We start from the raw sequence: 23,662 nt of genomic DNA on the forward strand, positions 1-23,662 counted from the left end.
TATTGTCAAACAGTTTGTTTCTGATATAAATGTGCCAAATATGCTGGAATCCTGTTATTTAATATAATAGCATTTCAGTCTGTTAGAATGTCCCCAAACACATGTACCAAAGATAACCAGCAGTGTTTTACTTTGGTTTATTGTGTAAGTCATGTCTTAGTTTGCAGAGATGGATTTGCCTGGTTATGTGCAGTGTGTCTGAATTTCTGGTGATGACAAGACTGTGCCTTAATTGCAAGCGACAATCGGGGAACTACTATTTAGTTTAATGTTCCCTTTGAGTTGCAATAAATTTATTAGCAGTAGAAAAATAATTTTTAGGTCAGATCGGATTTATTTCTGAATGGCAGGGCTTAAAAGGATTTGTGAGTGGAATAAAGGTAATTGGTTCAGACATTTGTTCAGAACTTTAGGGTAGGGGGAAATGGTATGTGGCCAAGTATGGTGACCCATACTTGGAATTTGTGCTCTGCATTTAACCCATCCAAGTGTACACACAGTAGTGAACATACCCCGGAGCGGTGCTGCGGTGCCCGGGGAGCAGTTGGGGATTGGTGCCTTGCTCAAGGGTCTCACCTAAGTCGTGGTATTGAGGGTGGAGAGAGTGTTAGTTATTCACTCCCCCCTACAATCCCTGCCGGACCTGAGACTCGAACCCATGACCTTCAGGTTACAAGTCCGACTCCCTATCCATTAGGCCATATATATATTTTTTTTTTTTTTCCTGTAATATTAAAAAAAATTGTCTAGTAAGCACCACCAAACACTGGCACGTTACCTATAATGTAGTCAACCAAAGCACTCCAAAAACACAGTGTGGCCGTTTACTGAGAATTGTCGAAAATAATTCGTGAGTCCAGTGATTATCATCGGCTTGTATTGTACATGGGTAAACTGAGGATACGCAGAGATCGTCTCACTCCTTCACTAGATGGCAGTATAATAGTAAGAGACGCAGCGTATTGTACTGTTGATCTGGTTTCATGCAATAAATATTTTCACTTTTTTTGTACACGTCTCTTACTAATGAATGTAAAGGTTTTGAGTGTTTGTTAAACAAAACAAAAAAATCAGTCATCACTTCCTCTTACGTCGGTTTTCTCTGAAACATGATGGGACTAACAATGTATGGAAAAAGCTAAATATTTTACTACACAGTTATACTAAACGGTCCCAAGCTCCAAAAAAAAAGAAAAAAAAAGTTTAAGTGGTTTTCTTCCATTGTTCATTTGTTCTATGGAAGAATTTAAATCAAGCGGGACAGGACATAACATTATGAGAGATTTTTGGTGAACTATCCCTTTAAACATATTAGTTCATTTAACATGGTTTATTAGTCTGTGTTAAAGGGATAGTTAACCCAAATATGAAAATGTCATCGTCGTTCTGAACCTTTACGCCTTTAACTTATTTTTTTATATTCTTTCATCATTTTTGTGCATCCATGCAACCAAACATTTTACCCATTAAAAAGTTCATAAAGACTTTAAGTGATCCATATGAAGCGAGCTGTTTAATACAAGGTTTATGAAAGGAAACAAAAAACTTTAAATGAACAGGTTTAATTTAGGCTTTTATTCATATGTAAACATGAGCATGAATGTAGGCAGGGGGAGAGCGGGATTATTTGGGCCTGTGAGGAATTTGAGCCACCTCTTGTTTCTAGGCAACCTTAAGCAAAATTAGTGATGTGACCACAAATATATAAAGATCTATCCATTTTACTCACCCTGTGATCGATAAAGGCCCATGAAACAATTGGTAACTACATTTACATAAAAAAAAAAAAAAAAAAGAGGGGGTTTTTTGTTGTTGTTCAAAGTGATTTTTTTATGTTCAAGGATGCATGTCTGAACAATTACAGACAAATCTGAGAAAGATTATACAGGTCCTTTTCAAAAAATTAGCATATTGTGATAAAGTTAATTATTTTCTGTAATGTACTGATAAACATTAGACTTTCATATATTTTAGATTCATTACAACACAACTGAAGTAGTTCAAGCCTTTTATTGTTTTAATATTGATGATTTTGGCATACAGCTCATGAAAACCCAAAATTCCTATCTCAAAAAATTAGCATATTTCATCCGACCAATAAAAGAAAAGTGTTTTTAATACAAAAAAAAAAAAAAAAGTCAACCTTCAAATAATTGTTCAGTTATGCACTCAATACTTGGTCGGGAATCCTTTTGCAGAAATGACTGCTTCAATGCGGCGTGGCATGGAGGCAATCAGCCTGTGGCACTGCTGAGGTGTTATGGAGGCCCAGGATGCTTCAATAGCGGCCTTAAGCTCATCCAGAGTGTTGGGTCTTGCGTCTCTCAACTTTCTCTTCACAATATCCCACAGATTCTCTATGGGGTTCAGGTCAGGAGAGTTGGCAGGCCAATTGAGCACAGTAATACCATGGTCAGTAAACCATTTACCAGTGGTTTTGGCACTGTGAGCAGGTGCCAGGTCGTGCTGAAAAATGAAATCATCTCCATAAAGCTTTTCAGCAGATGGAAGCATGAAGTGCTCCAAAATCTCCTGATAGCTAGCTGCATTGACCCTGCCCTTGATAAAACACAGTGGACCAACACCAGCATCACTGACTGTGGGTACTTGACACTGGACTTCAGGCATTTTGGCATTTCCCTCTCCCCAGTCTTCCTCCAGACTCTGGCACCTTGATTTCCGAATGACATGCAAAATTTGCTTTCATCCGAAAAAAGTACTTTGGACCACTGAGCAACAGTCCAGTGCTGCTTCTCTGTAGCCCAGGTCAGGCGCTTCTGCCGCTGTTTCTGGTTCAAAAGTGGCTTGACCTGGGGAATGCGGCACCTGTAGCCCATTTCCTGCACACGCCTGTACACGGTGGCTCTGGATGTTTCTACTCCAGACTCAGTCCACTGCTTCCGCAGGTCCCCCAAGGTCTGGAATCGGTCCTTCTCCACAATCTTCCTCAGGGTCCGGTCACCTCTTCTCGTTGTGCAGCGTTTTCTGCCACACTTTTTCCTTCCCACAGACTTCCCACTGAGGTGCCGTGATACAGCACTCTGGGAACAGCCTATTCGTTCAGAAATTTCTTTCTGTGTCTTACCCTCTTGCTTGAGGGTGTCAATGATGGCCTTCTGGACAGCAGTCAGGTCGGCAGTCTTACCCATGATTGCGGTTTTGAGTAATGAACCAGGCTGGGAGTTTTTAAAAGCCTCAGGAATCTTTTGCAGGTGTTTAGAGTTAATTAGTTGATTCAGATGATTAGGTTAATAGCTCGTTTAGAGAACCTTTTCATGATATGCTAATTTTTTGAGATAGGAATTTTGGGTTTTCATGAGCTGTATGCCAAAATCATCAATATTAAAACAATAAAAGGCTTGAACTACTTCAGTTGTGTTGTAATGAATCTAAAATATATGAAAGTCTAATGTTTATCAGTACATTACAGAAAATAATGAACTTTATCACAATATGCTCATTTTTTGAAAAGGACCTGTATATATATCACATTAACGTTTGTGCTTTAGTAAGTTATAACGTATATCCTGTTATACTGGCTATACTGTTAGCATGATGTTAGCCCTAAACTGCTGGATGATTCAAGTTTGTTAAAATGGTAAGATTAGGGTCATTTAAATACATAAAAATAATAAATCCAGTGGCTCATGGCTTATGATTATAAAGATTTTTTTTATAATTATTTTGCTGTAATTCTACATTATATTTTATTAATTTTAGACCAAACGTTTTTGATTTTGTTCTGAAAACTTTTTTTATTTTTTAAACTTCAAAGTTGTGAACTGTATCTTTAAATAAAAGTCTTACATCCATCCATTCTATTATCCAAACCTCTTTGTTCTTGGTTGCAGGGAGCTGGAGCCTTACCCAGTGTCTTGAGCCACAGGTGGGGAAACTCCCTGGATGAATGGCCAGTCCATCACAAGGCTCACACAAAGATTTTAAGAAGTCATTTTAATTCAATTTCTCTTCCTATGATTTGGCATGCGGTGAAAATGTTCAGTTTTACTTCAGTAGCCTAATCAATTTAACTCCATGTTGACTGAACAAAGATTTTTATTTTTTATTTTGGAAAAAGCCATGTCTGAAAGCAGCTTATTTTAGATCCAAAGTGATTATTCCCAAGGATGCACCACATCCTGAAATTGATGTACATATTTAAGTTGGATCCATTACTGTCATGTGCTCACGTTAAACACACTGTAAGTAAAACCTGGTTCTACTCACCCCGCTCTCCCCTAAACAGATGCTCAAATGTGCTTGCTGGTCCATGTTTAAGCTTCCATGTTTACTATATTTGATGAGATATTTGATGACATTTATATCATTTACACTGGTTCTGGTCATTTCTCACAGGTTTATAATCATCAGAACACTCAGTAGTGGAAACACAGCGATATAAGAAGACCAGAGCAGTTTCACTGACTCTAAACTCTGAAGCTCCACACAGACAACAACACATGAAATGGTCAGTTGAGTAAAGGCCCAGTTTAGACACACATACAGCCATTTCATCCACTTGGAGGTAAGCTTTGGATGCAAGAAGTGATGTATTTTATAGTCTCCCTGCACAGTGATGGCCCAGATGATAAAGCCTAGAATCTGTCCTGGATGAAGACCATGCCACCATACTGAGAACCCAAAGGTCATAAACAGTGGAGATCTGTTGGACCTTTTGAAGACCATTCTTCGAAGCCACGCCGCTGTTGTTCTGTTCCACTGGCGCGCAAACACTGAGGGACGGCTTGATGCTTCAGTCACCCATAGACTGCCATCAGAAAACCCATCTCATGATGATTTTCCACTGTGACTGTACCCATGGAAACCCATGCCTGCAGCATTGTTAACACACTCACTGACCTTCCAGTGTGCATAATAGTTCAACTTAAGTAGCAGCGACAGGACCCAGATCCATATTATGTTTTGACAAACACAAGGGCTGTTTACTCTGAATGGGATTGATTTTAAGAGCTCCTTGAGAGGATATTTAATCCACACCAAAGCTACAATTTGCAACATCTCAGAAGTAAGCCTCCCTAAATATGAAGCCAATGGTGAAGTCCCACTCATTTGCCTAACAAACTCCACAAAAGTGTTGAAACTGCAAAGTGGTCCTCCAAGAAGTGCAGGAAAATTAAGTGAGTATAGCTTAGAAATGGTATAAGGACAGATAGATCCTGACTGCTATTTTGAAAGGGACTAGTGACTGTTCCCTCCTGCAGATCAAGTGATAGAGAAGAAACCCTTTGGGTCATCAACATGAGAGCAGATATGGCCAGTAAGAGCCTGTTAGAAATAAAACAAGAGCTCACAACAGGATCAAATTGGATGTTTTACAGTTCATACTTTTTAAGAAATACCTGAAGTCTGGTGTCTCTTGAAGCCAGTATAACTGGTACTGGATGTACAAGTGCCAGCAGGTCTGCCAACACATCTGCAGTCCTAACATCCAATTATGAATAAGCATTGGGTGTAGACAGCGGATCAGCAGCAAGAGAAGCACAGCACTGAAGAACAGCAATAAGCTGTATGGACCCATTGTTACGATAGCAAGGATGAATCCTCCCAGTGTCAAATAGACATACCTTACATAAGGAGACACATTTAATTTCACAGATGATCTAAGAAAAAGGATGCATTTATCAAAATAACATTAGCAAAAGCATGGATTATGTTGTTATACTGTACCTGTTGATTACTGAGAGATGTCCTTGCCTGGCTAAATAATAAAACAAAAATGCAAATGGTATGTTCACAAACTGGTAAAACATCTGTGGGTTTCCAACACAAAATAGCCAAACGAGATCCATCACCAAACTAGAACTGCTCGAGTAATGTGTGTAACAGATAAATACTGTATTAGATAGTATATACCCTCTGTATAGAGGCTGACCTCTATTTGATCTTCAGATGAAATATGCTTCTGGATTCCAGACGTGCATAGATCGATAGACACTCAGTAATTCACAGCTGTGTACTTATTTTCTAAATGTAATCTGAAAGAGTGCCAACCAAGTTATGTAGGTTAGTAAACAATCCTCTCAAACAGGAGAGTGATGGAAACTACAGACAGAGGCATAGAGACAGAAAGACAGACGAATAGAAAAATAGACAGAGACTGACAGACAGATATACAGATATTGTTTTATATAAATTGGTGAACTTCCTTACTTGGCTCTGTTTTGCAACTGTCTGCAACAGTCGATGGCTGCATGGGTCAATGTAGAACATTTTTTTGTTTTGCTAGACAGACAGACAGATAGGCTAGATAGATAGATATATAGATAGAATATTGTATATTTGCCATACTTGTGAAACCCTTTAATGAATCTCCAACTTCCTAGAATGTGCACCAGATGGGGGAACTTCAATAGCCTATTTCAAGTGTCTCAAAGCCTTTTCCGCATGATGCATTTTCCTTATAGAGTAAAACTTCGTTACAGTAGGCCTACTTAAGTATTTTTGGGAGTATCTGTACTTTACTTGAGTTTTTATATTTCAGCCAGCTTTTACTTTTACTCCGATACATTTGATTTCCCCGAAGTATATTCTTTACTTAGCTACTACAAAATAGTCAGAAGTCGGAAAAACACGGACTGCAGGAAAGCAGGTTTGACGAATCAGTGGTCTGGCGCTTGCAAGACTCCTAAAAACACCTTTGCTCACGTACAAGTGCGCGCACAACCGCGGATGATTTCATTTTCACTCAAGTCGATTCTGGGGTGTGCGATATATCTGTGATAATATGGTAAGTGTTGTTGAAATGATGCGATCTTACATTATCAAGTAGGCTATATCACCAAATCACAGAGCGCACGCGCACGTTGATTTATTAAAATCCAGGCATTCTATATTAGACACAAAAATGCTTCTGTAGGCTATGCTTTTTATATTTATATAATTGAATATAGTTAACAATCTATATCAGACAAAGAGTAGCCTACCGTTTTTCTGCAGATATCAGCATGATAACATATTTAATAATAATTTTATACATGATCAGTTAAGCAATAAGTGACTTACATTTTAGACATATTACTGCTTGTTTTTGCTCAATTTTGCCAACAAAATAGTAATGAACACTCATTCATGAACACAGTTAAATGCTTGTTTCTGAATGAATCAGCCGTTTGAATGAATCGGTTGATCAAAATGATTCAGTGATTCATTCATGAACACAGTTAAATGCTTTGTTTCTGAATGAATCAGCCGTTTGAATGAATCGGTTGATCAAAATGATTCAGTGATTCACTCATGAACACAGTTAAATGCTTGTTTCTGAATGAATCAGCCGTTTGAATGAATCGGTTGATCAAAATGATTCAGTGATTCATTCATGAACACAGTTAAATGCTTTGTTTCTGAATGAATCAGCCGTTTGAATGAATCGGTTGATCAAAATGATTCAGTGATTCACTCATGAACACAGTTAAATGCTTTGTTTCTGAATGAATCAGCCGTTTGAACGAATCGGTTGATCAAAATGATTCAGTGATTCACTCATGAACACAGTTAAATGCTTTGTTTTTGAATGAATCAGCCGTTTGAATGAATCGGTTGATCTAAATGATTCAGTGATTCACTCATGAACACAGTTAAATGCTTTGTTTCTGAATGAATCAGCCGTTTGAATGAATCGGTTGATCAAAATGATTCAGTGATTCACTCATGAACACAGTTAAAAGCTTTGTTTCTGAATGAATCAGCCGTTTGAATTAATCGGTTGAATCTCGATTAACAGTCACATGCTGTTGTTTTAATTTCACATTTCGACTATTTTTTTTATGTCAAAAATTATTTCAAATATTCAGCGTTTTATGTTAAAAACAAAACATTAAGCCTATTTATGAATCTGTAACTGCAGTTTAAATGCATCCATGTCCCCAAGATACATTAAACTGTGTAAATACATCTAAATGCTATTTCAGATGCAGATTCCAGAATTTTTCTCTTATGATGGAATGAAATACACTATGACTTCTTATTCTTTCCCAAAAATACAAAATAAAATAAAAAATATGTATAATATATATATATATATATATATATATATATATATATATATATGCTTCTTTTCCATTTTGCATTTACTTGTACTTTTACTTTTCGTACTTAAGTGCAATAATTATCACATACTTTTAGACTTTCACTCAAGTAATATTCTAAACGGTGACTTCAACTTCTACCAAAGTCATGTTCTGGTAAGATATCTGTACCTTTACTCAAGTATGGCTTTCAGGTAGGCTACTTTATACACCATTCATTTTCACACCGAGTACTACCAGCTTCTTCTCCATTCAGTTGTATGATTGCTCCACAGCTGTCTCAGCGTTTCATTGGGCCTTCAAGACAGCGACTACAAAACATGTACAAACATAGAAGGCATATACCAACGAGCAGATACCAAGTGTGTGAGTAATATAGATCTAAACCACAGTTATTTCGGAGGGACCTGAGCGAGTGGGGCTTGTCTCTGCGTCAGAGAGAGTTCACTTATCGATTGGCTGCTCCCCGTGCAACGAGGAGGCGTATAAAATAGACACTTTTAAGGCACTTCACAGACATTTAGTGGGTTACACGGCGTGGAGGCTGACTGAAAGATTCTCCCGTACAGTTGCTAGTCAATCTGAAGTGAAGAACATGCAGAGCTGCGCTAAATCCTGGCGTGTTGTCATCAGGTCGATCAACGCTCGCGCGCCCTACAGGAATATCAGCAATAAAGGGGATGTTTTTAAAAAACTTCCAGGTTTAAACGCAGATGTGTCTGTAAATGTGCGCTGTATGGGCACCTCACAAGTTTTGTGGTCTAGAAAGATTGAACGAATTTTGCCGAGACACGATGATTTTTCTGAAAGACACATTGGACCGGGTGACAAAGAAAAAACAGAGATGCTCAGTACCCTTGGACTTGAGGTAAAAACCTGTTTAATTTTTTTTTTTAATTAAACGTAATGTTTATATACTAGATTGCGAGTCTGATTAAACACTTTGTCGGCATTTTACTCGCATCTTAAACTTGAATCAATTTTGCAACAAAACTGAGCAACCATTTTCGCATGTTGTGTTGATTGTGATAATACAAATAAACAAAATAATAGTTCACCCTTTTCTGTTGATTTCAGTCAATCGCTCAGCTTCTCGAAAACACAATTCCCGCATCTATCCGGCTGGGAAGAGGTTTGAAGATGGACGATCCTGTGTGTAAGTTGCTCTAAGCGGCGGCAGACAGAGCAAACACGTGTCGTTTGTTGTTGTCAATTCATCATTTATTTGCACTGACTGTTTGTGAGGCAAACTGCGAGGTTAAATTTCATTTCGGCTGTATTTGAAAACTCTGCCCGGTGTCAGATTTTAGGGCAGCGGAACTAGTCGTTTCATTAAGGCTTTTTAACAAATCTAGTTTTTAATTTCGATTTAGGCTTCTAGACACTATCAAAAGAGTCCATCTGAGCGAGGAATGTAGGTTGCACGCTCTTTGTGAGCCAATAGACCTCACTGGAGTGTTTTTCACCGTTAAGTCTTCCTTTGAACATATTTGGAGTTGTTTTTGCGGATCCCGGCTCCTGACGCCCTCAGCCGATGCCAATCAGAGAGTAAAGTTCAGCTTCACTCGGCCAGTTTGATCTGGTTAGCAGCAGCATTACATCACGCGTGCACTGCTCAACATACAACTTTGCCTAATAATTGACCATTTAACGGCATTAAAGATGAATAGCAGGAGGAACTTTGAGCTGCATTTGCAATTATGAGGTCTGATAATTATTTAAAAAACATATACTAGGAAAACAGACGGTACATGTACAAATTACATATTGTACTCCGGAGTGTAAATAAATACGTCTTAACTTACATTTTTGCAGACAACATGGCTCTTAATATGTAAAACGTGTATGTTTATGCAGATATAAAGTGTAAAGTATCGTCTCGTTTTTAAGAGATAGTTCTGACAATTAACATTGCACCAACCCTTTCTCAAGTCACTAGACTGTTATTTCCCTCCCCAAACTATTGTATGAATGACAAAATGAGGGAGAGAATATTGTCATTAAACATACAATTTATTGTAGTTACTCTGAGGTTTGACACATGTCAGTTTTCTCATCTGCTTGTGTGTCTTTAATGAAGCAAGCCATGCTGAAGCTGATGGGGGGGCTATTCTGCTGGTTCAGCTGCACAGAGCTTGATCTGCTGCAAATCCTGCAAGAAAATTCTCTGCTCAACAAAGATGGGCTCTCTAAACTTTCCCTTTTGGGGTTTTAAGAATATACTTTTATTTGTCGAAATGGTTATGTTAAAAATAGATTATCTTTTAAACACAAATTTACAAACACTATATCAAGACCTCAAACTGGTTGACTGCCTCATTGTCGCACAAATATTCGGTGTTAAACTTGACAAATTGAACATCCCATAGACTTGTTAGTGTTGAGGGGGTCAGTAATGTGTACCCCCCCCCCCCCCCCCCCCCTTCTAGCTGTTTTTACTACAGCATTATCTTTGCCCCGTTCAGTTGCTGTGTTGCTAAGATGCAGCACAATGCCTCGGAATTTGTGTGTCTCTGTATAAACCGGCTCCAGTGCCCTCAAGCTACAACCATTAAACTTTATCTAACTTTTTGCTACTATGTTATGAGTTGCAAACACACTTTATGCAAATGTTAATCAGTGAGATCGTGTGCACTTGTATTATTCATCAGATCATGCCATGTGATGTTTTTGTAGGTGTGTGCTTAAATACTAGGTGTATTTGCCAATGTGTGTAAAAGCAATTGGTTTGCACTTATGGGTTATTTGAGAAGCTTCCTAAAATATTCACTTGCGAAACAGAAGCTAGATTTAATTTGATGCAACACAAACCATAGGGTTTTTTTCATGGAAGGAGCTTAGATCTGGAAGACTTAATCTATTTTACTGTCAAATCAAACCAATTTTTAATGACTCCCAATAAAAGCAAAACTATGTGAGCACTATGTAAGCATGTGAGAACCGTTTTATTAATCTAGGGTGTTTGATTGTGTTTAACCGTAACCACAGATTTTCAAATCGTTCTTTGTGCTTAATCTCTACAGGTGAGAATGAAATTCATGATTTGCTTCAAAAGATTGCGTCGAAGAACAAGATTTGGAGGTCCTATATTGGAATGGGTTATTATAACTGCTTCGTCCCACCAGTCATACAAAGAAATCTGCTTGAGAATTCGGGATGGTATGTGTCTCTTTTTGTTTGAAGCATACCATATATTTCAGCTTCTGGTGGAGCAAAAGCAAAAAGTGGACCAATGAAACATTTTTACAAACATCAACCCTTTGTTTCAGTCATGGGACTTAAGATTTACAGCCACGCGCTGGAAAACCTTGTTCATTCGTTTCTCATGGACAGTACAGTTCTAGTCAAAAAGCAAATTGCATTTTGATGATTTTTATTACATAAGCGAGTTGTAGCGTGCCCAGAATAAGATAAATCTTGTGACTCAGACTGGAGGTCTTTGGTTTGGGATTCAATGAGTTTTTGTGTTCTCTATAGGGTGACCCAGTACACCCCCTACCAGCCTGAGGTCTCTCAGGGGCGTCTGGAGAGCCTGCTGAATTATCAGACCATTGTCTGTGACATGACGGGAATGGCAGTAGCTAATGCGTCATTGCTGGATGAGGGCACTGCTGCTGCTGAGGCCATGCAGCTCTGCAACAGGTTAGTACACTTACTGCTAGAAACATTTGTGAAGAACATTATTCCATTTATCAAGGAAACCTTTAGTCTGTTAGCCAATACCTGAACCTGCTCATTCAGGACTTTGGCGTTCAGGACGGCGTATCCCCAGGGCTGGGAGTGATAATTAACACTCACCTGTTCCTTTTCAAAGGCAAAACAAAAGAAGAATGTTCTACATTGACCCACGCTGCCATCCACAGACTATTGCAGTTGTGCAAACCAGAGCCAAGTAAGGCAGTTCACCAACATATAAAATAAAGAAATGTCCATCTGTCAACCCGTCTTTCTATCGGTCTTTATCCATCTCTATTTTGCTATCTATCTGTCTGGCTCTATTTATCTTTCTATATATTTGTCTATCTGTCTACCTGTCCATGTGTCTCTTTGTATGTATGTGCCTGTATATCATCCTCCTGTCTGTCTGTCTGTGTCCATCTGTCTATCGATTTATCTCGATTTTTATCCGTCTGTCTCTCTCTCTATCTGTCTTTTTTTCTCTCTCACTCTCTGTATATGTCTGCCTGTGTATGACTCTGTGTCCCTCTGTATATCTATTTATCTCTGTGTCCATCCTCTTATCCGTCTGTCTCTCTATCTGTGCCTCTGACTGACTTCCTACCTACCCATCCGTCCGTCTGTCTGTCTGTCCTGTCCTGTCCTGTCTCTCTCTAACTGTCTGTGTCTCTCTCTCTATCTCTCTACCCTTCTGTCTGTACTTCTGTCTGTATTAAGTTTGTATCCTTTAGTTACATAGGTGTGAAAACTGTTCTCAAGCTTCCTCATGAGATGGACTTCAGTGGGAAGGATGTTAGCGGTGTGCTCTTCCAGTATCCAGACACTGAAGGCAAAGTGGAAGATTTCACTGCACTTGTTGATCGAGCTCACAAGGGTGGTGTATGTACCTCTCACCTCCATATGTCATTTATAAAATTCACATTTACAATTTTGATACCAGTTTTTACGTATATTAGGTTTTACTAATAATTTATTCACCCTCATGCCGATCCAAACCTGTTTGACTTTTCTACTGTGAAACTGTTAGAGCTGTCAATTACTGATGTGAAACCAGGTGAGACATATCTTCATGGCAGGCTTGAATTCATGAAATTGAGATTTGAGTGTTTCTTTTAAAAATCTCTATTTGTGATACATGTAAAAAGAAAGTCATACAGGTTTGGAATGACATGAGTAAATGATGGCAATATGTTTGTGCACCGATCTATTACAACTGATTTAGAAATGTTCAATATGCAGTTGCACCAGTTGTCAGCACCAGATGAGATTTTTTGTGAAATGTTATGTATTTGTGGGTCTTTTTTTTTTTTTTTTTTTTTTTATCAAAGGCACTGGCTTGCTGTGCCACAGACTTGCTGGCGCTCTGCGTGTTGCGTCCTCCGGGTGAGTTTGGAGTTGACATCGCCTTGGGCAGCTCACAGCGCTTTGGAGTGCCTCTCTGCTATGGTGGGCCTCATGCTGCATTCTTTGCAGTCAAAGAAAATCTGATCAGGATGATGCCTGGAAGGATGGTTGGAGTTACCAGGTGTGCAATTTATAGGATTCAGTGTATTTTTCCTCATCAGTGTTGGTATCAAGTGTCAAATGTTTCCTGTTACAGAGATGCGGCTGGTAAAGAGGTTTATCGTCTGGCTCTCCAGACAAGAGAGCAGCACATCCGCAGGGATAAAGCCACCAGCAACATCTGCACTGCCCAGGTGGAGCTTCACACATCTGAGGAAAAAAAACAATGTATATTTATTTGTAAAGTTGAATGTCTGTACTCAGTTTTAATGTCTCAACTCAGGCTCTTCTTGCAAACATGGCCTCCATGTTTGCGTTGTATCATGGTCCTCAAGGATTGAGGCACATTGCAGAGAGAACCCACAATGCAACGTTGATTCTCGCTGAGGGTAAGTTGTTTGACTCCTGTTTACTTTTTCTTTGAATAAGAAATGTTATGATACTGAATGTCTTTGTATTGTTGTAATAGGGCTGATAAGAGCTGGGCACAAACTCCAACATGAGAACTACTTTGATACGCTGAAGATCAACTGTGGTGTGGCTGGCAAGGACATCTTGGAAAAAGCTATGCAACGGGAGATCAACCTACGGGTGTACGGTGATGGACTGGTGAGGCCTGTGAAAATGTTAAAAATAAACCCACAAATAGGCAATGCAATTTTTTTAATTTCTTAAAATTTTACATTTTATTTATTTTCTTATTACTTTATTTAAAGGTGGGTTAAGTGATTTCTGGTAGCCAATGTTTTCAAATCACCAAAACACAAACACCCCTACCCCAAAAGGGTCTCGCCCCTATTTTGATAGCTCCGCCCCACACATACGCAACCCAGGCAACGATTAGTTCTGTGAAACAAAGCAAAACCAATGTTACTCACCTATCTAGAAGAAAGAAAGCAACCTCGGCGTCCGATTGCAGGCCTTCCCGCTCCTTGAGTTCTCTCCAGCGCTGGAAAGCTGATCCGATATTTACACGGGTCCTACTTCTTGCCTTATCGTAACACTGTGTCTACAACGGACGCGAGCGGCACGGTGCGACAAAATAATATAGAACTCATTATAATCAGTGATGCCTGTCTACACTGGATGGGACACGACAAATCCCAGAGAGTAAACCGCTGCCGCGTTCTATTGATGACGTATTGACACAAATTTAAAATTACTTTCAAAGGTCGCTTTGTCACGTCCAGTGTAGACTCTTTTGTTTTTTATATGCCATCTCTATTTTTCTGTCGTCGCTCGGCTAATGTCCGTTATGTGCACTGAGCGCTCTCTCTTCGCATCATGAGTAGACACGCCCCTTACTACTGATTGGAAACAAGTTTTTGTTACTCAGCCCGACTGACTTTCTAAAGCGTTTTTGAAAAAATACATACCCAACCTTTAATGTTTTTAATGTAGTTTGTTGATGTGGTTTTAGCTCGGAGTGTCTCTGGATGAAACTGTCACTGAGAGAGACTTGGATGATCTGCTCTGGATCTTCGGCTGTGAGTCCTCAGCTGTAAGTTCTTGCCTGATTCAATATTTCAAATATTGCTAAAAATCCTCTATTCTCTTTGCCCCAATGAGATCTCTTCTTTTTGATTTATCAGGAGCTTATTGCTGAGAAAATGAGTGAGCGAACAAAAGGACTGCTGGCAAGCCCTTTCAAGAGAACTAGCAAGTTTCTTACCCATCCAGTGTTTAACAGGTTTGTTTACCAGTTTCAATGCTAGTTGTTTTTTCTAACAAATCTGTGAAAAATCAATGAAACTTAAAAAACAGGAACCAGTTTTTCTGATTTTGTATCGTCTAAATATATGGATAGGCTATTTATTTCTGTATAGTAATTATTTGTATATATTGCTTTTAAATTCAGTTATCACTCAGAGACCAATATTGTACGTTACATGAAGCGCCTGGAAAATAAGGATATTTCCCTCGTACACAGTATGATTCCTTTGGTAAGTAAAGAATCAGTTAACAATGGTATTTATCCATTGTAATGATTTTACATGCAAACATCATATTAAAACTCTGCTGTTGAATCAAGGGTTCGTGCACAATGAAGCTGAACAGTTCCTCAGAGCTCATGGTGAGTCAGTATTAATCTGCTCTTTAATATCAGCCCTCCTTTTTACTGTATCTGTGACATTGCCTCATTTCAACCAGTCTGAGCTATTCACTGATTCATTGTAACCTTTTTACAACAGCCAATCACCTGGAGGGAATTTGCAAACATCCACCCTTTCGTGCCTCTGGATCAGGCCGAAGGTTATCAGCAGCTCTTCAGTCAGCTAGAGAGAGACCTTTGTGAGATTACAGGATATGATAAGATCTCCTTTCAACCAAATAGGCAAGTGTCCTGTCTGATATTGTTACGGTATCAAAAACGTGACTTATTCTAATTTCAGTCAACAGTGATCTTGTAGTTGACGAAGCAAATTGCAACATGACACTCACTCGGTTTCGTTCAGGTTTCTGGTGCTGATAAGTTTTGGGGGTGTGTAAGCATCTATACGTTCTGCTTGGTTGACACTTTAACAGGATCATTAGCATACTGTACTCTTGGGCAAGAGCTTTTTGAAGCAATCTTTGAACTCCGCTGTGCTGAGGCAGTACGCTTACATATACATGATGCTTTTGATTTTTCTTTTTCCCGTAGTGGCGCGCAAGGGGAATATGCAGGCTTGGCTGCAATCAAAGCCTATCTAAATTCCAAAGGAGAATCTCACAGAACAGTGAGTATCATCCCGCAGTGAAACACTCTGTAGCAAAGTCTCCTCTCATTTAACCTCAAGCCTCGTGCATTACCTCGGGGCCATTTAAAAACATATGTGACATTTGAAGTATCAGCAGGGTTCCTACAGGGTTTGGAAAGATATGGAAATAAAAAAAAAATTATGGAAAAATATTTGTTTCTAGACTTTTGCCCCCATTTAGTTTTTTGAAACAGTAAGAATTTAATGAAAATAAATGTATCGTACAAGAATCAATGTTTCATCCAAGATGCATCTTTCATTATGCAAAATTCAGGTTATAAGCATTTTGGGTTTCTTCTCACTATATTCTTTGCACCATATTACATAGCCTCAGGGACCTTTGCAAAAATAAACATACTTTTATGTGCGAACAAAAAAAAAGCATAGGACAATGCACACTGATCCACCTATTGTGCCATCAGCCCATTTCGCAGTGTGGTTTCTTGGCCGCCACAGACTATGCGTTAAAGAGACCCGAGGCCTTGAAATATGACATACTGCCCCAATGAAAGCCAAATTTTAAACTTTTTTTTTTTTATTTTTTATTATTATTTATTTATTTTTTACACAGTACCAGTCTTTTTTGTTTGTTTGTTTTTTTATAGACCCTTGAACTTGGCAAATGTTATGCCACCAGCCCATTTCATGTCATGGTTTCTCCGCTGCCACTGAGGATGTGTTAAATTGGACATTAGGCCTTGATATTAGAGGCACTACCATAAGAGAGCCAAATTTTGAGCAAGCAGATCTCCGTAAATTCATGTGCATCCATGTTCTCGTTTTAGTCATAGTAAGCTTGCAGTGATGCACAAAGGAAATGGGTAATATAAAACTAGAAATTGTAATGCGTAAGCATGCAAAAAACTTCCCATGCCTATGTAAATAGTTTCTCGAGGGCACAAAAATGTTTCTTGTGTGCATGTAAAACTCTTATTTTTTTTTTATTTTTTTTGTTATTTTAGGGGCTCTGTATGTTGTCACTTAGAGGAAAAAAAAATAATAATTTAAAAATATTAATTATTCAGTAAACAATATTTGCAAATGACTGTACTATATACCAAATATACAGCTGAATATAATGCTCTATGAACCATTTGTTAAATATGGTCTGAAAGACTACTGAGAGGTTTGGAAATTTGAGTCTGGAAAAGTATGGAATTTTGAAATGGAAAATGTGTAGGAACCCTGTATCAAGTTGACCCTTCATGACTTTTCCTAATCTTGTGAAAACTAATTGTAAGCAGAATGGCAATCTGATAACATGCTTCAAATGTCCTTCATTTAAAAAAAAAAAAATTAAGTAGGCCAAATAGATATAGAAATGTATAATTTAGCATTATATAATCTTTATTATATAATATGTAATTGTATTATGTTTATAGATACAATCATTATATATAATATACAGATACTATATTTTTTGTTGTTTCTTGTATTATTTTCCCAAAAATATGAAAATTATGAAAGTTTTCAAATGTCACCCATAAGTGATTTTACCCCTTACAGAAATAGAATTGCTGCTTGAAAAGGAAGCAAACAGTTAATGAGTAATACAAAAAAGTTCAATTCTGTCCACAGTGAAAATTGGAAAATGGTCAAAAGTGTTTTGAACCTGAGAGAAAATAGCTGAAAAAGTGGTAAATTGTTAGTGGGGACGGGAGTGGAAAGAAGGTCAGCGATAAGAACGTTTAGTCAAGTCATTGCAGTGTTTTGTAATCTGGCCTTTGTTTTTTTTTTTCATCATCTTCCTAATAAGCAGATCTTAGATAGCGGATGCAGCTCTTAAACTAGCCAAGGTTCAAACTGCCATGGTTGAGTAAATAGCCATAGAAAACAACCACCCCATTACAGGATTCAACTTCAGTGCAAGATTCCATATTTGGAGATTTTTAAGACATGCAGTCCTTGGACGATGAGTTTGTCCATTGTGACCTATTGAAAATTGCATAATGTTTAGTATTTAGACCACTGTGTCCATATGAATGTCTGTCATATAGTATTGATTAAAACAAACGAAAAACACTTTTTTTTTTTTTTTTTTTTTTTTTTTAACCCCCCCCCCCCCTCATGTCAATTTAAATGTCTGGGGAAAACAAAAGGATTCATAATGAAAGTAAACCTAGACTAGTGGCTTTATGAAAGTAGTCCTTATGAGCTACAATGGCTTTGTGAGAAACAGACTGAATTTTGACAAAGTAATTTGCAGAATATGTATAGTCTTAAATGTGGTATCACACCTTGGCAAGCTTGGTGTTGTAAAAAAAAAAGTGTTTAAATAAGACAACAAAAAATTGGGTTCTATGTATGTTAAACAACCATTAAAGTTGAAGTATGCAGTTTCTGTACTATTGGTGTCACATAGCGGAATTATAAAATATAATGCAACAACCATTGCAGATGCTCCTTAGGGCATTTTCAGACCTGTACAACGTTTGCTTTGTTCTGAAAGAGGGACTTAATTTGTTACAATGTTGCATTTTCTTGGTTTGGTTCACTTTCACAAGGCAACATTGCAAAGCGTACCGATCTGCGTTTATGCAAGTCATGTCATGTTTAAACTTGGCCCAGGTTTTTAAAAGATTTTTGGGTCAGCACACCTTAATATACTGTAGCTTCAACGATTGATTGCCAATTCCAAGTCAATGTTTGAATAAACTGACAGCTTGGATGCCCAGATTATGCAGAGTAGCAGCTGTAATAGCTGCTAATGGTGGATATTTTGATGAATCGAAAATTTAAAAAATTTCTATGTATAAACTGTTTATGTAATAAAATGTTTTCGTAGTTTGTGTTGTCCCTTATCAGTGCAAAATTATCACAAATTAAAAAGGATTCATGCCAATATTGTCCAAAATCCCCCCATTTCCAAACTTTTGGAGGGCAGTGTAGCTGTCAGTCCTGCTCTAACATATCTATCTATCTATCTATCTATCTATATATAATTACATACTGTATATAGTCCATTTGCATCTAAAAGCATTGCCAGTGTTTGCGCTTGTTTTACTCTGTCGTCTGACGCTGCATATTTTGGGAAGTCTTCAAGTGTTGACTTGTACTTCAGGAACTGAAGCTGAATTCCTTTTCCCATACAATGTCAGCCATAGTCTCACAGATTCAACGTTTACAATGTTAAAAAGCATTAATGGCATGCGTATAGGAGTCCGTAAACAATAAACGGGGTTAAGAGAACATTTTGACATCTAAATTTTAAGTTTACTTAGTTACAGAAATAAATGTTTGTTGTTGTTCTTGTTTGTTTTGTCCATTTAATCTAATGCATCAAATCTGTTATGAATTTGTTCAGGTTTGTCTGATTCCCAAATCCGCTCATGGAACAAATCCTGCCAGCGCTCAGATGGCAGGCATGAAGGTTCAGGTGGTGGAGGTGGATAAAGATGGCAACATTGATGCATCTCACCTTAAAGCCATGGTATGCACAGTTATTTGAAGAGTCACATTTTGCATCTCCTGTCAACAGGAAGCCTTTATCTTTTGTTAGCTATTTACACTGACACACTTGTCTATGATAACAACATCTTGTCAGTGTTAAAGGTGAAGTGTGTAATTTCTGCGCCGCTAGCAGCACCAAACGTAGCAAAAATAATGAGTCTGAGGTTCAAACTGGTTTCCCGAGCACACCTTCTGACTGCCATTGGTTGAGCAAACAAATACTCCAAACTCTCATGTTGCTGCTGTGTCATGATGCTCAAACAATGTTTTGAAAGCTCAGTGTTTATACGTTTTGGAGGGAACCAACCTATGAATAGCTTTGGTTTTGGATGGGAGAAAGTGTTTAACATTCAAAAAATGACATGCTTAACCTTTTAAAGATGCACTGTACTCAGTCACCTACATGTTTTCCTTTTTTTGTCAGGTGGACAAACATAAGGCCAACTTGGCTGCCATTATGATCACATACCCCTCCACTAACGGTGTGTTTGAGGAGAATGTGAGTGAAGTGTGTGAGCTCATCCATCAGAACGGAGGACAGGTATACCTGGATGGTGCCAACATGAACGCACAGGTAGATTGAAGAACAAACAGCAACATTTTCCAATATGGTAGTGATCATTAACATTAGTTATAATATGGAGTAACAATGACTTTTTTTTTATTTATTTTTTTTTAAATATTTAACAGTTTATATGTTATGAATGAATCATGCACTATATTCCTGGATTGATAATAATTAAATGCTCTGAGTTGTAGAAGTGAGTAGTGTCAAAGAGAGCTTCATTCACAGTAAGTTTTCCATTGAACCTTCATGTTCTTCTGATTCAGGTTGGATTATGTCGGCCAGGAGACTATGGCTCAGATGTTTCTCACTTGAATCTCCATAAAACCTTCTGCATTCCTCACGGTGGTGGCGGCCCTGGAATGGGACCAATAGGAGTGTAAGTGTTTTGAAGTGAGCAGACCTGCCCTACTCAATCTACAGGAACAGTTGATCTGTTGACTCTAGTTAACCATATGGCTTTTTCCAACAGGAAACAGCATCTTGCCCCCTTCCTCCCCTGTCATCCAGTGGTGAACATGCAGTCCAATAATGCAGGAAGTTCCTTGGGCACCATCAGTGCTGCTCCCTGGGGCTCCAGCGCCATCCTGCCCATCTCATGGGCTTACATTAAGGTCAACACTCAAGTCTTACCATTTTTGCCTGAGTAATAGGAATGTACCAATATTAACATTCTGAACGATACTAATTATTTTCAGGTTATGGCTGAGATCAATTTCTGTACTATTTTGCATAAATACATGAAACATAGGACACTAATTTTAAATCTTACAAGCAAATGTAGGCTTTAAAACATTAAATGGTAGAGCATAAACAATGCACAATTTATTTTGAGATTTGCTAAAATCACATTTTTTCAACTGTAATGATAGAAGAAATAGAAGAAAAGAGCAGCATGATGAAATATCCAATATATAGCCAAATAACAAATAAAAAAAAAAACTCCCTAATATCAGCTGACATGGTACCATATATTATCCTAATTTATTCATCCAATATTTGACTTTTCCATTCAACAGATGATGGGTTCAAAGGGTCTTGTTCATGCTACAGAGGTGGCCATCCTTAATGCCAATTACATGGCTAAAAGATTGGAAAACCAGTACAAAATTGTTTTCAGGGGCTCTAAAGGTTGGCTTTATTGAATAAAATATTGCTTTTTTTTTTTTTTTCTTAATTTATTTGATTTGATTTTTGATCTTAAAAGTTCCTCACAAACATTTACTGATTATTTTGCATTTGCAGGATTCATTGCTCACGAGTTTATTTTGGATGTGCGGCCTTTTAAAAAGTCTGCAAATATCGAGGCAGTTGATGTAGCAAAACGACTGCAAGATTACGGTAAGTGAAAAACATCCGTAAAGTAAATATTTTTGGCTTTAAATGTCTGACAACTGACTTATTCTTCACTGCCTTTTATGACAGGTTTTCATGCACCGACCATGTCATGGCCTGTGCCTGGAACTCTGATGATCGAACCCACAGAGTCTGAGGACAAGGCTGAGCTCGACCGCTTCTGTGACTCGCTGCTGGCAATCCGACAGGAAATCGCAGACATCGAAGAGGGCCGGATGGATTTGAGGGTTAATCCTCTCAAGGTGAGTGTTTTAAAGCTTAACTAACTTAACTTGAACCCGGAACATTCCATATCGGCAACATCTGTGCAGCTTTAATCATGTGTACAGTAATGCACATGTACTAGTTAAGTTTATGGAGCATGGCATTATTTGTACTACTTGTCACATTTTATGCCCAGAAGAATTAATGTAAGCGAAAATATATATATATTTTTTAAACGCATGTTTCTAATTTCTGTTTTTAAACCCTTCAGATCATCTTTGCCCAAAGTACTTTCATTAATCACATTAATACTTGAACTGAAATTTTATTGAATCTTGATCTTTCTCTAGTTGCTCTAACTTGTCTTTCACATGTTTTCCAAAGATGGCTCCTCACTCACTGGCCTGTATTACCTCTAACACATGGGACAGACCTTACTCCAGAGAGTATGCTGCTTTCCCCATGGTGTGTATCTTACGTTTATGTAAAAATGCATAGACCTTACTTAACACATTTTAAAATAGAATAAATAAAAACATTTATTTCAGCCTTTCGTGAGACCCGAGACCAAGTTCTGGCCCACAATTTCAAGGATCGATGACATCTATGGAGATCAACATCTCGTCTGCACCTGTCCACCCATGGACGTCTACGAGTCTCCGTATGAGGAGAGGGCTTCTTCGTGACCTCATTACTCAATGAAATGCTACTTCATCCAAATGAACCATTCCCATCAAATATGATCATTTATTCTTCCCTGTGATTACAGTCTCTTCAATACGTTCATGGTGCCTCAGATTTGCTTTTGCATACAATGCACAAATAGCTGGCCTCTTCTACTCTACTAAAACAATCCAAATCTGATTCAGATACTGTAATTGGCCTGTATAGGAGTTTGTTTTTTGCTCTTTTTATATTTTTATTCACTGTATACAAATATTTGGGTGTTTTGGTCTGTTTGTAGGCATAACTTACTGGCACTGTTCTCAATGTTAACAATTTTATAGATGTAAGTTTTCTAATTATTTATGAAATGGAGCCTGTTTGTAACAATTTAATAAATATTTTAAAACGAGCACTGGTTTCCATACGTTTCCTAAATCGATGGTATTATTCCACATCACACAACTAGCACGCGTTCTAATTTGAAATGCAGTTAAGCTGCGTTTCATACTGATGGTCGTTTCTCTTTTTCCATAAGTTTCCAGTCACTATTCCAAAAAATAAAAGCAGTCCGAGGTTTCGGTTTGAAGCAAGTTTTTTCCAGCAGTCCTCAGGTCTGTTGACGTCCACAGCGTAGATCTGTGGAACACAATAAATGATTAATTGTCAATGTAACAATTGTTTTAAAAGAACAGTGATCCTGAGAGTCTGATTGGTTTGCGGAGTAAAATGAGCCCACCCCCATGTCTCTTATGACATTGTGATGCAGAGTTATGTTCAATGCAAAATTCCTATGTAAATTACCATAGTATGAAAAACGTGTGCTGTTTCATGGGCCGTCCCTCCCCATAGTATGTCAATGGGGCAACTTTGGGGCGCTCTTGTGCCCCAGGGGTACAACTTATACCCCATTGCGGGGTATGTTCTCGCACAGCTTGATAGCCTCTCCAAATGTGGTGATTATGTTTCTACGAAATGAGCTCTGAGCTACGACTCGTCAAAGTTGGCCGCGATGTTAAGTCTATGGGATTTTTCGCTCACTGTACGATTATCGTACGCTCGATCGCTTATAAAAGATCGCACACCATTTCACAATAAACCGCACGATTTGACGCCTGTTTCATGGGTCTGTGACAAACGGTGCAGGAGGAGAAGTATGCAAGATAACAATAGTGATGCCTTGCCTTTGGCAAGCACCACTAATAAGTTTAAATAGGATTTTTTTTGTTTTGACGGAACCTTTTGAAATCTTGCGAGCCAATCTGTTAAACAGTAAGTTACCCCCCTCGCGTGGTCACTGGAAACCATTACAATGTGTTTTACCAGTGATGTTGAAAATTAATAAGTACAAATAAATGTACACATTTGTCTGAGAGTACAGGTTGATTTGTGTGTGTTATTTGCATGTGCTGTGGTTATGACAGGTTAGCCTATATTTACATAATATTTAATATACT

The 23,662-nt window shown here is 38.2% G+C and overlaps 3 protein-coding genes across 4 annotated transcripts in view; 2 read left to right on the top strand and 1 right to left on the bottom strand.

Annotated features, from left to right (window-relative positions):
- The window catches only part of LOC306870239 (mucosa-associated lymphoid tissue lymphoma translocation protein 1-like), a 1,002,100-nt gene that overhangs the window by 933,045 nt on the left and 45,393 nt on the right, over positions 1 to 23,662 (top strand). The window lies entirely within an intron of this gene.
- Positions 4,219 to 5,771, bottom strand: LOC306870479 (ghrelin O-acyltransferase-like; the record flags this gene model as incomplete). The annotated part of the gene is given in 5 exon segments (XM_079417797.1): positions 4,219 to 4,788; positions 4,792 to 5,139; positions 5,142 to 5,286; positions 5,361 to 5,585; positions 5,689 to 5,771. Coding segments are annotated over 5 exon segments (1,239 nt in total). The 3' UTR covers positions 4,219 to 4,350.
- LOC306870235 (glycine dehydrogenase (decarboxylating), mitochondrial-like) lies at positions 8,269 to 22,618 on the top strand. The gene is made up of 25 exons (XM_079417381.1): positions 8,269 to 8,913; positions 9,123 to 9,201; positions 11,069 to 11,204; positions 11,523 to 11,687; positions 11,860 to 11,937; positions 12,455 to 12,602; positions 13,052 to 13,248; positions 13,324 to 13,420; positions 13,510 to 13,615; positions 13,696 to 13,835; positions 14,647 to 14,727; positions 14,819 to 14,916; positions 15,085 to 15,169; positions 15,259 to 15,300; positions 15,419 to 15,561; positions 15,871 to 15,946; positions 19,272 to 19,397; positions 19,842 to 19,991; positions 20,249 to 20,361; positions 20,455 to 20,596; positions 21,002 to 21,113; positions 21,228 to 21,323; positions 21,408 to 21,580; positions 21,927 to 22,007; positions 22,091 to 22,618. The coding sequence occupies exons 1-25, from the start codon at positions 8,641 to 8,643 to the stop codon at positions 22,226 to 22,228; spliced, it is 3,075 nt and encodes a 1,024-aa protein (XP_079273507.1). The 5' UTR covers positions 8,269 to 8,640; the 3' UTR covers positions 22,229 to 22,618.

The sequence above is a fragment of the Barbus barbus genome (genome assembly GCF_936440315.1).
Source record: "Barbus barbus genome assembly, chromosome: 5".
NCBI lineage: Eukaryota > Metazoa > Chordata > Actinopteri > Cypriniformes > Cyprinidae > Barbus > Barbus barbus.